We start from the raw sequence: 17,541 nt of genomic DNA on the forward strand, positions 1-17,541 counted from the left end.
CATGTTGGATACAACATCTGGCGCTTTAATGTTTTCTGCTGAACCTCTTCTCCTCACTGGCTGCTGGGTACATCAAACCAGTCCCAGGCTGTTTTATCTTTATCTGCAGTAAATTATCACCAGTTCTCCTTAATCCTGCAGGGGTCCTTAGCCTCCTTCCTTTTTGCTCTCCAGCAGTCAGCCCCACATACGGTGGTTCAGATTAACCGCCAAGCATCTGATACCTTCGGTAGGTTGGTGGAGATTAGACCAGAGCTTGAAGCACAATGAATCACCATAACAACTGTCATCGTGGTGCTTCCAGCTTGTTCTGTGGACCAGAACTACCAGAACAAACAGTAATTGCAGCTTCGTAGTTGCAGCTGTGGTTTGCTGGGCTACTGTAAGCCCTTGCTTTCGGTTGATTTTCCGTCCTGCGGTCAGATGATGATTCTGTCCGTCTGCGGCCAACACAAAGGAGCTCTGTGTGTCACTAACGCTCGTCTGTACTGTACATGCATGTAGGTATAAATGTGCGCTTGTGTGCGCTCGCTCTGTCTGAGATCGTCATGGAGATAACACAGAAGGCTCTTGAGCTGCTCAGACTTCTGCTCAGCTTATTTTTCTACTCGCTTAACTGCAGAAACAGACTGATGCAGTGGCACACAGAGGATACACAGCCCCAACTTTAAATCAGCAAACACTTCCTTGAGTTACACCTGGACTAAATAAGTCAATATTTGTCTCCATTAGGAATCTCCTCCAAGGGTAAATATTTAGGGAATTAGTTGGTGTTGTTTTAGTTTGAATGGGAATGTCTGTGTAAGCGCGCCGGATCAGCCTGTGCTTCAGAATGTAACGGTCAGACTGACTATCAGAAAAATACAGGCCAAAAATCATAACTTTCATCTCCATGCTAAAAAAAATAAATGTTTTTATCAGCTGTGTCACCAGTAAGCAAACATATTTATTAAATACCTTGGTGAAAATCTAGAATTTTGGCCTCTAAATGTAAGTGAATGTGAAGAGATGCAGTACATACTGTATGTTAGGTTCAGGTACCTCAGATTCATTTGGCTAGCTTCCATCTCATTGTTGTCAGTGGATGTCTCTGTAGGTCTCTGTAGCATCTGTCTTTTCCAGCTTCTTGACATCTGGGAGGCACAGATCTATTCTTCTGAGCTCAGTGGTGAAGGTTTTAGGCCCCCTGACTCCAGTTCCTAGTCTGTAGATGCTGGTACTCTCTTTGTGACCAAGCTGACTGTAACTGATGAGCCTCCCTGTGTTTTGCAGCTACATGACCGATGGTGGTTTGGGTCTGTACACGCGGCGGCTGAATCGTCTGCCTGACACCATGGCGTCCGTCAGAGAGACGGTTCATAGAAACGCATCATCTGGACAAGGAGACGGTGACAGGTGAGTCATCTTCAACTATTTTATATATTACAAATAAAATCTAGGCAGGTCTTTGCCTACATCGCGATATCTTTATATGGCTATGAGCGTTCCTTTCCCGGCTTGACCTTTTGTTGAGGTATGAGGCAGTAGGATCTGTTGGGGCGTGTTCATTTATTTGCATTTTATTATAAATCATGACTCACGCCGCTCATTCTGGTTCAAGATACTTCACCGCTCACGTACCAACGGTTCATAAACGGAAATATCGGCTTGTTTTATGGGGAAGCTGGTGGGCGTCGCGTGGTGAGAAGAAGGATTCGATTGTGTGAGATTCTCTCAGCGGTGGCCTCTGCGTTGGGGGTGATGCGGCCGTCTTTGTCCTGTCACAGAGATGGATAGGACTCTGGTTTCCCGATGAACTGACAGATAGAAAAAGGATGGAGGTAGAACGATAGAGGCTGGAAAAGAGGGGCTAAGATTGAAATGCAAATGGGCTTGTACCAAACGGCTGCAGGCTAACAGAACTAAAGAACAATGATGGACATTGAGACAGGATCACACACATGTCCTCAACCACAAAAAAAGGAAGTGACTTTACTGCCAGCAGTGCCAAATATTTGACATTTAGCTCAAGCTGCTGTTGGACTGCTGAAGCTCTTCCTAATCTTTCCTGCATCTGAGACAGTTGTTCTCCCCCTAATGTATTACGAAGACCTGCTGCTGGTGCTTAAACAGCATATTTAAAAACTAAACAACCTCAAAAATCTACATTTGTTCATCTCTCACGCTGATGGACAGCCTGAAGAGCTTTAAGGACCTTTTTCCATAAATCCTCAGGTGTGGCAATGTTGCTATACTTCAGACATTTGACCTTTGCTCTCTTCCTGCCTCGTAACTTTACACAAACACACACACACACACACACACATGCACGCATACACACACTCACATTCTATTTGCCTAAGCCCTTAGGTGAAACACCGCCCCTCTCCGTTCACCTTTCATTTCACTCATGCTTGTTTAATTAAAATCAATTAAATGAGAAGCAGGACATGATAAAGTTTAGGGGGTTTCCTCTTGTGGCTTCTGTGAAGCAGTTGGGGAGAGTTTAAAAACAGAGAGAGGTCAAAAGTGTTCCTCCTTCCCCTGAAGGAATGTGCTCATTGCTTTAAAGTTGGGATTAATGAGAAGCTGAACGTGGGCCAGAAGAAAAGGTGTATGAAAGGCCACATAAAGATGTGGAATATAAAATATGGATAAATGCGGTTTGGGACCATTTTCCATTGCTCTACCTACCTCTGTTGGTCTTTAATGTTCTTTAGAGCTGAAGTTCTGATCTCTTTGGTCTGTATTTGCTGTCCGGGTGTGTGACCCTCTATAAACCTGCTGATTGCAGTTTTTAAGCATCGTCTGGTTTGCGAACCAGCTGAGTGAGGGATTAGGAAAGGTGTTGGGTGTCACTGCAGCATTGGGGGGGGGAACCTTGTGACCCTCGGACGAGGAGGTCACAGTCTTCAAAGAGCGCGGCTCCCAGTTGAGTGCGTTCAGTAAACCTGTTAAACCTTCACGCTAAACCCTTTCAGATCAGACCAAAGCCTCACTAACGAGGAGAGCAAAGGACGGATCTACAAATCATGAAAACAACATGGAGAATGCTCCTCATTTGTCAGCCGAGTGTGTAACTGACGTGGCTGCCGCCGCCACCGCTGCTTCTCCTGGGGGCAACACGGTCTGCCAGGCTGAGTAAACAAGCAGAGCCACCAAAGGCTGGAAATGTGTGTGTGAATGTGCTCATCCCTGTCATTTATCTCTGGAGCAGGAGCGAGAGGAAGCCTCCTAAATCCATCCCTCTTCTGATTCGGATTTCCTTTGTCGGAGCAGACAAAGGAGAGTTCTTTGTGGTGCGACGCCGTCGTAGCGGCGAGGGTTAGGAGACCCCCTCAAAGCACACACCCCCCCCCTCACTGTTGAACGGAAGATATAATTTTTCTTTTTCAAATTAGACAGGCGGCACATAAACCAGGGCAGCGACAGATGTTTTCGCCTCAGCAGATTATAAATCTTTATAATGAACGTGGCCACGCCGGTGCCGTTCATCTCGCTGTTCCCCTCATCAACCATGTGTTTAACAGGATGCCCGTGATGTTGGGGGAGATATTGATAAAACTATGAAATGCTAGTGTTGGTTTGTTGTCACCCGCCTGTACTGGTGCAACGAAACTTTGCTGTTTACACACACACACACACGCGCACGTGTGCCCTGAAGCTCCAGTTTGTTATCTCTCCTGTCTGGACTTGAATCGCTCACACAGTTGGCCTCAGGTGGAGGAAGCGGCACTTCTACTCTGCTACCAACAACATCTGGCGCTCCACCTCACCTGTGTCTGTCTTTTCCTGCATGCCTGTCCTGCGTGACCCCACCTCCACCTGCTCCGCTCTAACAGCGTTTCTGTTGTGGTCTGCCTCCGGGCTTTCACTAGCAATCACTTGATTGTTGTCCCCCTCCCTCTGTACTTTCATGAGCCATCTGATCCTCTTCCCCACAGGTACTGAACTCTGTCTGCTATTCACAAATGTGGCTTCCTGTTTTTTAGCCTTAATCATCCTTATGTTGTTTGGGTGTGGAGTCCTTTTGGGGTTTTCTCAGTCTCTGCTGTGTTTTCAGGATGAATCCTGCACCACGGCGCGCTCTGGTGTGTGTGACTCTGGTCTGAAAACCCTGGGGTGTTTGGTTAAGGATGGCAGAGTGACAAGGGAGCGGGTTGAACCGGTGTCGGCTCACAGTCAACCGTGTCTGGGTCTCAGTGGGTTTATGCCCTGGTGAAACTTGAAAAGCTTCACTTGTTCTCAGTGAAGTTCTCAGGTTTTTGCAGTTTTATTGAAGCAGTACGCTAGTCTAAAGACTGCACTGAAACCATGAAATCATAACATATCTGCTGTTTTCTTCCTTGACTAAATCCTTTTTCTCAGCCAGTACTCACGCAGCCTTTTACTCTGCTGGGATACTGAATATTATAGATGCTTTACAGCACATTTGAGCGGCGGAGAGTGTGTTATAGTGCTGCCGGGAAGCGTTGGAGGAGTCAGCCTGACCTGCTGTCCATGTCGATTTAATTCAAAATGTGAGGTCAAATTTCTCCCGAAGTTATTGATGCTCCCACACATTCCCTGATGCCCCAGCTGCTGCAGGACAACACCTACACTGCAGCAGCCTCAGCTGCGCTCATTTGTTCAAGATGGGATCATTCCTGTTGATCGTAGATTCTTATGGAGAGTCGTTATTAGTATGGTATGTTGCACGGTCTTGTGCCTCGATGTCCCACCACTGCAGGATTTATTGCAACAGGGGGTCACTTCTGGAACCTTCAGGTGTTCACTGGAGATGTGTCTAACAGCTGGAGGGAGCAGAACTTAAGATTCTGAGTGTTTGGATTTAGCAGAATGAAAATCACATACTCGTGAAAATAAAGGTGAATTTTTTAGTCCGCTGAGAAATTTGTCTTGGTTTCCATGGTTACTGTGTCAGCAGAGCATCACCCCTAACCCCCGGAAAAACATTCATACATTACAGATCTGTGGACTCTTACTCAGGTACTGTAACTTGGACTATTTGAGGAACAAGTCCTTTGTTTAGTTCCTTACACCTCACACGTCAGCCATGCTGGTCAGACCTTTGCTCCCTCTTTTCAGTTGCTAGTATTTGTTTAAACTTGATTACATTTTCTGCTTTTGTGTTGCTTATTTGCTTTATTGCCCAGCTGTGCACAGCACGATGAATGATCGGCCCGTGGAGACAAAGTAAAATATCGGTGTGCAGTAAGAGGTCAAATTGAAAACCAGGACATCTTGATTGCTGCGTGAGCCTCTGCCAGCTGAAGCAACCAGCAAACCATGTGTAGTTGAGAAGCAGTGGTCAGAGGTTCGATCCCACGCCTCTGGTCCAGACTGGAATCTGAACCGAGGAGACAGACGGGGAAAGTAGAGCAAAGGATCAGAGCGTGCTGGATGTGAGTTTATCCTCAATCAGCAGTGGTTTGGGAAGCACTCGGGACCTGCAAAATGAAATTCAGCGAACATCGGCATTCAGAGCTTTCACAGAAAGACATGCACAGGTTTCCTCATTTTTCATCCACTAATTCTTTTCAGACTGTCTGATATTGTCATCAGGACTGAGTCCTGCTGAGTGTGTGGCTGATGCTAAAGGGATGAGCATTGACTCTGAAGGCTCTGATGACTGGAGGAGCCACATGCCAACAGCATGGACGTTCAGGCAGCTTATTGTGATGATGTCGGCCTGCCTCAAATTTCTAAAATGCAGTAGGTATGCATGAAATCAGAAGTGCCATTTGTCAATATTCATCATTCTAAATGATCAAGCACAAGAGAAATGACTTCTGCTTCCTTTATTCTGCTCTTCACATAGCTGTAAACCCGAATTTAGCGCGTTTTTGCATGATTCAAAGCTCAGATAGGGAAGAAACTGAGAGCATCTGTGGAAAACCTGAGCGAGGATGAAACAAAACAGGTGGAAATGCTGGAAAAGTTCGATTTCTTTAAAAGAGATCATCATCTGTCATCTGGTGGTATTCTGAAACCAGATGAGCGTAAACAGTGGCAGATCTTCTGCAAAGTCTGCGTGCATCTTCTACTGGCTCTCAAATATCTCCAGAGTTTTCCTCGTCCAAGGTTCAATATAACCCCCAGTATTTCATGGATGGCAGACAGAACAGCAGGTGCTACAGGTTTAGGTCTCATTGTTGCGCTGAACTGAACAAGAACTTGTTTGTGTGTTTGCACAACCGTCACAAGTCCAACAGGTTTGTCCCATGCCTTGGTTGTTGTTGTTTTTTCCCTTTTATTTGTTGTGTGGTTAGATTCAGGAGAGCAGAGTTGTACACCTAATGTGAGTCACATGCTCGCAAACCTGCGTGTTTTCGCTGTGGATCCGGGTCGTTGGTCAAATCTGAAAAGCATGTGTTTACAAACCAAACAGAGGAAGAGTGAGAAAACGTGTGCGAAAGAGCAGCCGGGAGGGGGGTTAAATGCTGCAGTAAATACAGATATAAAGTTTTCTTCCAGAGACAATGGGCCAGACGTCAGAGGGGGGAGACATTCCTGAGCTTGTCCAGTACAGTCCTGTTATTTCATGTCACTTGTGGGACGGCCGTGTCATTTTCGTACCACATGGTTGCCGGTCTCCATCCTGGAATGTGTCATGTCCCAGTGGCCCCCCTCCGCTGCTTCTTTCACACTTTGTTTGATTATACTTGCAATGACAAAAGTTGTGTAGCTTTGTCTTTTCAGGGAAAAGACCATTAATCTAATCTGGAGTTACTAGCCTCAGGCCCTGAGTAGCTCTTTCAACACCAGCCTGTCGGTGCTGTTGTATTATTTTGTATCTGAAGGTACGGCTGGCTCAGCTAAGCTCTAATGAGACCACATTAGTGAGAGAAACATCCACATCACACTTGTATGTCACAATAAACAGAAAAATATAGGCGTTATTTAATGTCCAAAGTCCAGCGTCAAGTTACAGGAAGGCAGAGCCACTGGACACTCTCTTCCTGGTCTTTGCCCCTTCGAACTGTTGCTCAGAGGAAACAAAGCATTCACAATTTATTTTAATGTTCCTTAAGTCAAAACCAGCCTTGCAGAACCTAAGGGATCCTTCTGCTGTGTTTGCATTCTCTCTAAAGTAACCTGATTTACATTCATTTCAGAGCACGTACGTGTCACCACATGTAACATTTTTTATGAAGATAAACAGGGTTTGTCTCAGCCTAATCTGGGTGAATCAGCACTACAGGGCAGAAGCGTTCCACTGACAGTGAGCACTGGGAAAAGTCAGACTTGTAGGAAGAAGCTATATGCTTCTATTTGCATCACATGCTTGGAGAAAAACCCTTTAATTGTAGTGTTTACATACAACATTTGCAGGATTTAACACATCCTGCATGGTTGGGAAGAAGTCGCATCTCCCATTAGGCCCCCTCATACACTGCCGGCATGGACACAGACGGTGATTTGGGGTTATATGATCCATCTGCGGTGTGAGGACCAGTAGTCGCCTGTCAAACACAGGAAATCCCCTTACTTCTGCTTCACAGCTCTGTTGTGGCCACATGCCTGTGTGTATACTTCGGCGGTGCAGTTCCTGTGTCTGTATGCCAGAGTTGACGTCCATTTTTCGGGCAGGGGGCTTACAGTAATGCAGGCCTGCCGGGACCGCAGTCCCAGAGGACGCACACAAGGACAGTTAAACAAACACAACAGCGGCTCGTTTCTCAGGACACTCTGAATTTCTATTGGTCGCCCAACTGGCAGCCTTTTTTATTTCTTCTGTCCCCTCACCTCCCCCCACTCCACTTTTGAAGCCATAGAAGCTCGGCCTCTGAACTCTGACCCCGCTGGCAAAGCACAACCTTTTTCTAAAGGGACCCTGGAGAAAAAAAAACGAGGTTTCTCTCTGGAATGTCTTGATTCAGGCCCGTTAAACTTGTCTACTGTCCTCTCTGATCAGGTCATGAACCCTGTGGCCTGTTTTTTCATCAATAATGGTGGAATTTCAATATTCATACTGCATATGCTGATTTAAGGGGCCAGGCTACCCAATGTCACAACATCATAATACCTCCGCTGCTATAATCAGAAATGAGAAAAACCCTAAAATATCACTGGTCAGTGGGATTTAGTTTCAGCGATTGGTCAGAGCAGATCGTTTTAAAGTAACAGTGAGGTAGCATTTTCCTCTGTGTGATGATCTATTAACTTTTAGTCATTCCAGCCTGCATTTGGCACCGTGTTCCACAACTAAGGTCTCCATCTCCTGTGATTGGCCGTAAAGAGCTTTGTGGTCGTTAACTGGTGGGTTGCTTGTGCCAGCGGGAGACTGTGGGCTGGGCCACGCCGCTTGGCCTGATCTCTAATTAGCACTGGCTTGTCAGCTAGTTAGGGTGGATCTGTCTGGGAAATTGCAGTCCTGTGCACGCAGACATAGATACACATGAGGCGTAGCTTGGAAACACAGAGGGAGCAGCAGGGAGAGGATTGTCCTTCAGCCTCAGAGGAGTTCTCCTCTGATCGTGTGCCTCTGACTCGTTGATGGGCTGAAGTGTCTCATTAAGGTCTCGGTCTGCATTCTGTTATTGGTGTGGCTGCAGTAGTGAAGTGGTTAACAGTCCTGGGGCTGGTTCATGTTACCAGCAGCGGGGCAGGTCCTTCCCTCTTCTTCCCCTTTCAGTCTTTCTCAGTCCGCGGAGAGATGAACGATGCCCGAGGGATGAAGCATCAGTGCAGGCAGTGACAAAGGAGATACGTCTAGATACGCAGCGAGGGCGAAAGGGCGGGTGAGAGACAAGCCCTTAGAGCCAGGGAGAGAGAGATAGAGAGATACAGAGGGCAGAGGCAGGGGGGAGATTTCTGGCTGCGCGGACTCTCTCGACAGCAAGAAGTCATGAAACTCTCTGTCCAGCTTGGCATTTTCCCGCAGCACTCTATTTCCCACGGCAACCTTGGCAACCTGACCAGGTAGATGCACATTTGTGAGTCCGCGCATGTGTCTGCGTGTGTGTGTGTTTGTGTGTGTGAGAGAGAGAGAGAGAGAAGGAACTCATTTGTACTTTTTTCTTTTTTAAGGCAACATAAACACATCGGATTTTTTAAAGGATGTAAACTTTGTTTTCTTTCTGTTTTTGTCTACTGTGGTGGCTTTAGTGTGTGTGTGTGTGTGTGTGGGGAGGGGGTCTTTCCTCTGTGTAAATCTCTCAGCACCTCTCAGCTGACTGGTCCCACAAATTCCTTTAGATCTAAAAGTGTGTCACTGCTCACTGTGGATTTATTGGCTTGATAAATTTGCGGTTCTCTTTCTTTCTTCTGAGCCTCAGATATGTTTAGGTTTGACTTGAAATCTCACAGAAACCAGCTGATTTGGTTTTGGTGGTGAGTCAACAGGCTTTTATTTGTTCAGCATCTCAAAACCACAATTATGATGTTATGTCCATGTTGCTGAAAGTAAATGTTGAGTACTTACAAATGTGGCTGAAGATCTGACCTCAATGTTCATATTTAATATTTCAGCAAAGATTTAAATGTCACAACTGTTTATTTCAGTTGATTCGTTCACAGAAAATCTTCATAAGATTTAAAAACAAAAAAATCTATCTGTGTATAAAAAGCTCAGAGTTTTGTTGTATGAAGCTGATTATTGAGTCGGAACTTTATTTTCTTTGTGTGTGTGTGTGTGGTGTGTGTGTGTGTGGTGTGTGTGTGTGTGCGCGCGCGCGTGTGTGTGCAGCCAGTTCTGCCCTGGCCATCACCATCAGCTTCCCCTCTGCTTCTTTCAAACCAATGTTTGCCAACTGGCCAGTCTTCCTGTCCCCCTCAGGCCACACACACACACACACACACACACCACACACACACACACACACACACACACACACACACACACACACACACACACACAGAGCAATATACCGCATTAACTCCTGGTGTGTTTGCTGATGGCTCTGTTTGAACAACTCACAGATGCACACAAACACACCATGATGTCAGCCCCTCCAACACAGGCCTTTGTTCATGTGACAGACAGCCTCATTCAGGATGTTTGTGTGTGTTTGTCCCCTTAAGATGAAACTGGTTTCAATAAAGAATAAAGGAAGGGAGTCAGTGAGCAGGCGCAGATGCCAGATCTTTCTATTTTTGCGGAAAAAAAACACCCCACTGTTGAGTTGAGCTTTCTTTTAACTCTGTTTTGGTCAATGAAGGACTCACTGAGGCTCCATGAATCAGTTTTGTCCCTGTAGAGGTCAGCAGACTGAAGCAGAACAGCTTTAGCATCAAACCTGACTGTTGTGGCTTCAGGCCGTTGTGTCTGTCTGCAGAGTGAATTTAGTGTCTGACTCTTCAAAGGGGAAGAAGACGTTCCCATGGTGCAGCCGACTAACAAGAGCCAAGTGGACAAGCGGGAGATTTATTGTTTAAAGAGAATTAAAGTAAATCTCCCCTCTCTCTGTCTCTCTCTCTTGCTCTCTGTCTGTGTCCCACCTCTCTGTCCAGCTGGGACGACAGCAGCTCGGTGAGCAGCGGGATCAGCGACAACATCGACACAGATGACATCAACACCAGCTCATCCATCTCTTCCTACGCCAACACGCCTGCTGCCCAGCGCAAGGGCCTCAGCACACAGGTAGCACTACACACACACACACACACACCACACACACACACACACACTGTGTTACTGCTGCGGGGTCGGTTAATGTCTGTATAACAGCTTGAGGGGGGTTCGGATTTGGTCCTTTAGCAGTGTGCTTCTGCACAGTAGGTTTGCAACAGTTTGGAAATGATGGTCGTAGTTCTGTCAACCAAGTTCATAGCGTGGCCGACGAGGGTTGATGTTGACCAATCATTAGACTGCAGGCTGTTTAGCTCCGCCCACTCTGCAGTGTCCCCAACTGTCGACAGTAGAAACAAAGATCAATGTGTAATGCTTCCATCTCAATCAACCTGTTCCAGTGGAACTGCCGCTTCATACAAATCAGAAACAGCAGGTTTTCTGGAGGATTGCCTAAATTTATTTCTTTGTTCTGAACTGATGCAGATAACATTCCTCCCCTCAGTGCTGTCCGTCCTGGCTTGCATAGGGTAGAATGTAAGACGGTGTTGAACCGGAGGAGTTGAGAGCTAAAGTAAAGCGGGTGTTGACTGGCCTCAGCCCCTTAAACACTTATCAAGACCAAGTAAGGGTGAAGAAAGTGATTGTGATCGACGAGACGAAAATATCAGCTGAATCACGTGCGCGTCACACACTCCTTGTTGTGGTTGCCGTGGAGGAGCTGACCACGTGATGTGTGTCCTGTCACAGACTCAGAGGTGCTGTAGAAAGAAACAAAGAGGTCTGTATGTGACTCAGCAGACTGGTGGAGCTCAGGTTGGCCAGAGCTGGTGATAACACACGCCAGCTGGGTTGTGCTTTCTATTAGCTGCCATCTCAAAACCAGCCGATGGAAGAATTGTGCAAATGGTCTAGAAAAGGAAAAACCATAAGAGAGCAAAGCTTTGCAAGGAAAATATTTTATTGATGGTCATTCTTTTTCCTTCAAGGAGGATCCATGGAGACCACTTCATGAACCTTATTGTTAACACCTGTTTCGTATTGCAGACTTCGTAAACTGTCAACCTGTTTTACTGCCCTGGATTTATCACCCTTGTTTCAGACAGGTTTCCAAGAAATGATCCCAAACACTGCCTACAAATATTAAAATGGGAAATTAGCACTTTATTAAAGTTTTGCTGAGGAGAACGTCTTTATCTTCGTGGTCCTGTAAAGCCATCATGACCAAATTAAGCAGACCAAATACTTTCTGACTCGCAACAGAAAAGTGAGGTAAAACAGCCATGGCGATGACGTCCAAATATAGTGCATCCAGTCTTCCAACTTCTAAACATGAGGATTGATGTTTGAAACAGAAGCGAAACCAGCTCCTCTGGTGCGTCATACTTGTCTTGTCTTTGGAATCAGAACTAGAATTTTTTGCAGTGTAGAAAGAGACTAAAACAGCGATGCTGTGGGAAATCCTGTCAACATGGTCTGTTTTCCACTCTGGGTGGAAGTCTGAGTCACCGGAGGATCCATAATGTCCCATAATTACGATGGCTAAAGTAAATCCAGATCCTATAAAATTCAATATGTAATATGCTATATTTATTTTCCAGTGTATGTTGCAATTTTGTTTCACGTTTTCGGGTCAGGTTATGCAGAAATTGAAGTGCTGTTGGCAGCGATTCAAAAGCTTTCTTCATCGGCGGTAAATGTGTGTGTGTTGTCTCAGCCTGTGACTGATGCAGAGAAGCACTCGGCCTCCACAGCGGGACACCAGGCCTGGTCGGGAGACGAGGTTAAGAGGGCAGACAGCGGGTCAGACAACGGTGTCAGGATGGAGTCGGCTTCCAGCTGGACCCGAAGAACCCCCTCCGATGTGTCTGAAGAGTCGGACAAGGGCAGCTCAGGGAGGAAGATCACCAGCGTGTCACACACGGGCTCCTGGAGGCGAGGCATGACCGCTCAGGTCGGCATCACGTCGCCCAGGACAAAAAGCACCAGTAGCACAGGGTCCACGGGGTCTGTTGGTATCAAGACCCACAGTTCAGGTAGCAAATACGTGACATTATAGCATAGTTATTGTTAATGCATTAGCAGCATCATTAACTGTAGCACCCATACACCCTCCCTGTCCTGCAGGTAAAACTGATGACATCAAGGTGTCAGAGAAGGGACGCCGCTCTCCCCGGGCGAATGGCCTTCACCGCTCACCCTCGGACGCAGGCCGCAGCAGCGGTGATGAGGCGAAGAAACAGTCGGTTCCCAGCAGCTCCACATCGGCGGCCGCTTCAGACACCCTCTCCCAGACACACATGCTCACCTCACGTACCCCTACCAGCACTTTTGGTTTCAAGAAGCCATGCCCTGGGATGGTTGCCATGGTTACTGCCAGCGGTGCCACCATCACAAGCGGCTCTGCCACATTAGGCAAATTGCCCAAATCCGGAGGCCGCTCTCTGACCGTAGGTTTGAAGACTGGTGGGTTGGACGGTGGATCGACTCTGGGTCACCACGACGATAGCTTCCTTCCCATGAGTGCGCGCTCCACGCTGCAGTACCGCAGCCTGCCGAGACCCAGCCGCTCCGGAGCGGCCGCACGCAACGGGAACCGCTCCTCCACTAGCAGCATCGAGGCCGCCGTTCTTTCAGTCACATCGCAGGCAAAGAACCCTCTGAGTGTCTCTAAGGTCAACGGCTCGGGGCTTCTAGCCAATCAGACGGACCGTGAGAAGGGCGTCACAGACATCGACAACCTCAGGGGCGGAGGGGCGGCAACTGTCCCCCTTCCGGGTAGACAGCAGGTCTCTTCGCCAACATTGCGCAGGTAAAAACACACTTGTTAACACACTTGCTAATAAATAGGAACAGAGGTAAAGGCTGTTTTTACACACACACACACAGACATACATACACACAATTACAGTTCAGTCAGCTTTAATAGGGCCTTTGTAACAGCCAGCCCTTGAGCCGAGCTGATCAGCTGCCAAGCCTCAGCCTTGGTGGTGCAGGGAGGATGATGGGGGCAGGGTGTGGTGTTGGGGTGAGTTCAGCACTCTCCCTTTCTTAATGGGAGGCAGTGATATCTACAAAGAGGCTGCACGCTGCCATTACCGCCCACTGGGGCTCCAGTCATCACTGGCTGGCATTTAATTCTAAATCAGGATTAGCAGAGAGCCAGGATTTACTTCTCTTTTTCTTGTGTGTGTGTGTGTGTGTGTGTGTGTGTGTGTGTTTCTTTGTTGTTTTTGTGTTATATGATGCTTGTATTTGCAACTGTTGAAACCCATCATTCACATCAATGCCTTTGATGTTCCTGAACATTCCTCTGCTCTGTTATTGCTGCTTTAACCTGAGCTCTCCTTCGTACTTTTCACAGGTTATTTGGTGGGAAGACAAGCAAACAAGCTCCTGTGACCACAGCAGAAAACATGAAGAACTCTACTGTTATCTCGAACCCCCACGCCGCCTTGAACCACGTGACCACCGTGCTGGAGTCCCCTGACGGAGGGGTCGGTGGCGTGGACAGCGAGACCAACAGCCCCCTGTTTGGAGGCAGAGTGCACGTATCGGGGATGGGGACGCTGGGCAGCGAGCAGGTAAAAGAATTCTGTAGAATAAAAGATGCTGTTCAATTTTAGATGTGAGGGTTCACCTTTTTCAGTGTTTTCCCATTGATTTTTGTGACTCAGACTGGATTATTGCAACAACTAATGGGTGATTTCCACTGTATAAAAAAAGGAGAGAGAGAAAATAGTTTCTTTTCACATGACATTTTGAATTTCTTTTATGAGCAGAGGTGCCTCAGATATCTTTTAGTAGAGGTCATTGGCTGCGACATGCCGACCAACTGTAAAACCACCCACCTCACTCCCAGAGACCAACAGCCAAGACTGGCTGTCAACAGCGTGCAGCGCTGAGAAGCTAAAGAGTTTTAATAAGTGTCAGCCAGCGTGTTTGGTTTAAAGCTCAGGAGTGATGATGTGCGTCTCAGCCTTGACGTGAGTCAGCGTGACGATGATGGTGTTTGCGAGCTGATGACAGTGACTTGGCTCAGACGGGAGCGTTATTTAGTTCTCATCTGACTAATACCACTAATTTGCTGAGTTGAGTGTATGAGCCCATTCAGCAGATGTTCAGGAGGGCAGAGTGGGTACACGTTTGACCGATTTCATGCAGTGGAGGAGAGCGGAAATGTGAGCGTGCTCAAACATGACCTCTGTGTCATTTTCCCACATGAATCATGTGTTTTATTATTCCATTTCCTAATCGTAGTGACAGATTAGCCATTGTTTAGAACGCTGACGTGACTTTTCAAACTGTTGGGTCAGAAGTTTAAAGTGATCTGTGAAATCAGTAGGTCTGTCTTCATTTGCAAAATTCCCAGAATCTAAAATACATACAACGCATCCCTTCCACAATCTCATAACAGGCCTCCAGTCCCGGCTCTGTCTACTCCTCCACTGGCCCCTCCAACAGCCTGACCTGGGGCACCACCTTCAGCAGCTCCTCGGCCCAGAGCAGAGAGAGCACCCTGGGCGGGCACAGTGGGGCGGGCAGCATGGGATACCCATCCGTCAGCAGCATGCACACCAGCAGCGAGTCCATCGACATGAGCCTGGGCAGTGCCGGCCACGGGACCCACAAGGAGGACACCCTGTCTGCTCTGGGCCGCACCAGCAGCGTCAAAACAGGCGCATCCGAGAGGTAAATGTGCAGACCTGCTATACTGGCTGTGCAGCTTTTGTTAATGCACTGTTAGCGTGTTTGAGTTTGGCACATTTATCAGGGTTGAATCAGCCGTGAGACGCAGAAACCCCTCCTCCCCATGCTTTTGGTACAACTTTTCAGAGGTTGTGTTTGTTCCATTCATTAAACTGCATTCTTGGATAAATGAACTATTGCTTTGTCGCTATTTCTGGAAGGGTTTTTTGGATCTGGTGGATGAAACACTTGAGTTAATTCATTTAAACCTACAAACCCATACGTGTACCGAGCACTTTCTGCATGCCATGCAGTTTAGATAATGGCGCTAAACTCAATAAAGTGCCTCAGTTTGAATTCCAGTGCTGACTTGATTAAATGTGCAGATTCCTTTTTTAAAGGATCCAGAATTGATGCATCCGTCATCACGAGGAGTCGCGTCTTCTATGCCATTCTGTCTGCAGTAGAACAGAGATGTGAACCCCGTGCCGTCACCAGTCCATTATACAGTAATTGTGGTCGTTGTAGCAGATTCCATCCTGACAGGTTGACTGTAATGTGACAGGAATGTCTCTGGGGAAACCGAATAGCTTCTGGAGTCAAAGCTCCGGGGCTATGATGACATCACCCTCTTTGCTAAGCTTTCCCATTAAGAACCTGGCAGTTGACCTCTGTTCTGAACCGTTTGTTCATGTATCTCTAAAGTTTTCCTTTTCTGTGTCTGTTGTGCGTTTCTCCCCTCCTGTCTCCCATCAGCCCCCTTTCCTCCCCCTCTGCTAGCCCAATATTCAGCCGAAACACGCTGCCTCGGAAACAGGACAGGTAAATGTGCCTGTGTGTGCTAGGTGCAGTGCTAGGCCTCTGGTGAGAGCGCTGTGGAGGTTCATGCTAAAACCACCACCTGCCGCCACACAGAGTGCCTCAAGTAGAACCTCAACTCCATGTGATTGGTTTTTTGGAGGAGTTGTGTGTGCGACTGTGGTTGTTTTGAGCGAGTGTATGAATAGGAACTCGTGCAAATGTGACAATGTCTCTGTGGACATAGGCTAGTGTTCCATGTTTCTGTTAGGGGTCCATTCTCGTCTGCCCTGGCTGCTTAGTGCTGCCATCTGCTGGTAGAATTTATGTTTGCAGATTTACCAAATAGCATCAGGGTAAGATGTGTATTGTTCACTTTACACTGCAAAAGTCTCCATGTTTAAGAATGTTTCACTACTTGTAAACAAAGTTTCATATTACCAGTATTTATAAATTAAATTTGAGATTTTGCAGTGCACATATATCTTTGCGTAATGTTAGATATATGCATACGTGCCGTCTTGCTTCCTTTTCTTTCCTGCTCTGAAGTGTTTCTCTCCTGCAGCGGACCACACTGTGGTAGAAACACTCTGCCTAAGAAAGGACTCAGGTACTGATGTCACTGCTGGTTATGTTGCGCTCTGTGCACACTGGCTCACCAAACTGTCCTCCGTCCTCCTCCTCTCCTGCGTCTACATCCTCAGTGGAGGCTTTTGCTCACGCTTGATGTTGTTCTCTTTTGTTTTCTGTTTGGCACTTGTTTCGTCACACTGTGTTTCTGTGAAGAGCATGTCACACTGAGCTGTCACTCTGTTGCAGCCTTGGTTCCGGGTCAAATTCCCAATCGGCTTCTTTTCTGCCAGTTTCTGTTGCTCACGGCTGACGATCGGTCAATGTTGGCACTGTTGTAATCGTCCAGTTCATTACATGTTAAATCTAGGATACTAATCTGGTTCTCTAAGAGGGAAAATAAATCTTGTTCTTCAGTTAAAATCATCTCATTTCAGTTCAAAAATAAAATAAAATTCAATTAGTCTTATCTTTTCATTGCTTTTAACCTTTTCTTTGACTTTCCTTAGATACGGGCCGTCCCCACAGCTACGGGGTCATGAGGAGAGCCGCGATTGGCTGCGCTCCCACTCCACCAGCGGGCTGCAGGACTCGGCCAATAACTCCCCGTTCTCCCCCAGCCTGACCTCCCCCTCCGGCACCCGCTTCAACTTTGGACAGCTCGGTATGCTGCACACACTGATGCCATCAGTACTCTGGGCATATCCAGTTATTCACACCCTGTGAGCTCGGCTACATGACCATCAAGCTGGCATTTTGGCAAATGTGCAATTTTTTGAATGTTCATTCATTGTATCTTTTCACAGCGTCCAGTCCGACCTCTACTGGTCAGATGAACCTAACCAGCCTGCGCAACAACAGCCTGAGTAATCAGGACGTCCCCTTTGACCCCTGCAGCGACAGCCGCCTCAGAAACTCCTGCATGTCGCTCGATGAGAAAACCCGCACCATGAGCAGGTCGGGTTCTTTCAGGGATGGCTTTGAGGAAGGTG

General features: G+C 47.2%; 1 protein-coding gene across 7 annotated transcripts in view; it reads left to right on the forward strand.

The window, feature by feature from the left end:
- The window catches only part of nav2a (neuron navigator 2a), a 70,556-nt gene that overhangs the window by 40,574 nt on the left and 12,441 nt on the right, over window positions 1-17,541 (forward strand). For 5 of the 7 annotated variants that reach the window (XM_057012506.1, XM_057012527.1, XM_057012516.1 and 2 more), the window contains 10 exons: window positions 1,273-1,395; window positions 10,435-10,564; window positions 12,210-12,528; window positions 12,620-13,304; window positions 13,857-14,076; window positions 14,910-15,184; window positions 15,938-16,003; window positions 16,545-16,589; window positions 17,059-17,213; window positions 17,356-17,538. In XM_057012506.1, the coding sequence (XP_056868486.1) occupies window positions 1,273-1,395; window positions 10,435-10,564; window positions 12,210-12,528; window positions 12,620-13,304; window positions 13,857-14,076; window positions 14,910-15,184; window positions 15,938-16,003; window positions 16,545-16,589; window positions 17,059-17,213; window positions 17,356-17,538 (2,201 nt within the window). The remainder of the gene's footprint in view (window positions 1-1,272; window positions 1,396-10,434; window positions 10,565-12,209; window positions 12,529-12,619; window positions 13,305-13,856; window positions 14,077-14,909; window positions 15,185-15,937; window positions 16,004-16,544; window positions 16,590-17,058; window positions 17,214-17,355; window positions 17,539-17,541) is intronic. The other 2 variants (XM_057012537.1, XM_057012564.1) reach the window with 2 other exon arrangements.

Source organism: Takifugu flavidus, chromosome 2, assembly GCF_003711565.1.
Source record: "Takifugu flavidus isolate HTHZ2018 chromosome 2, ASM371156v2, whole genome shotgun sequence".
Lineage (NCBI taxonomy): Eukaryota > Metazoa > Chordata > Actinopteri > Tetraodontiformes > Tetraodontidae > Takifugu > Takifugu flavidus.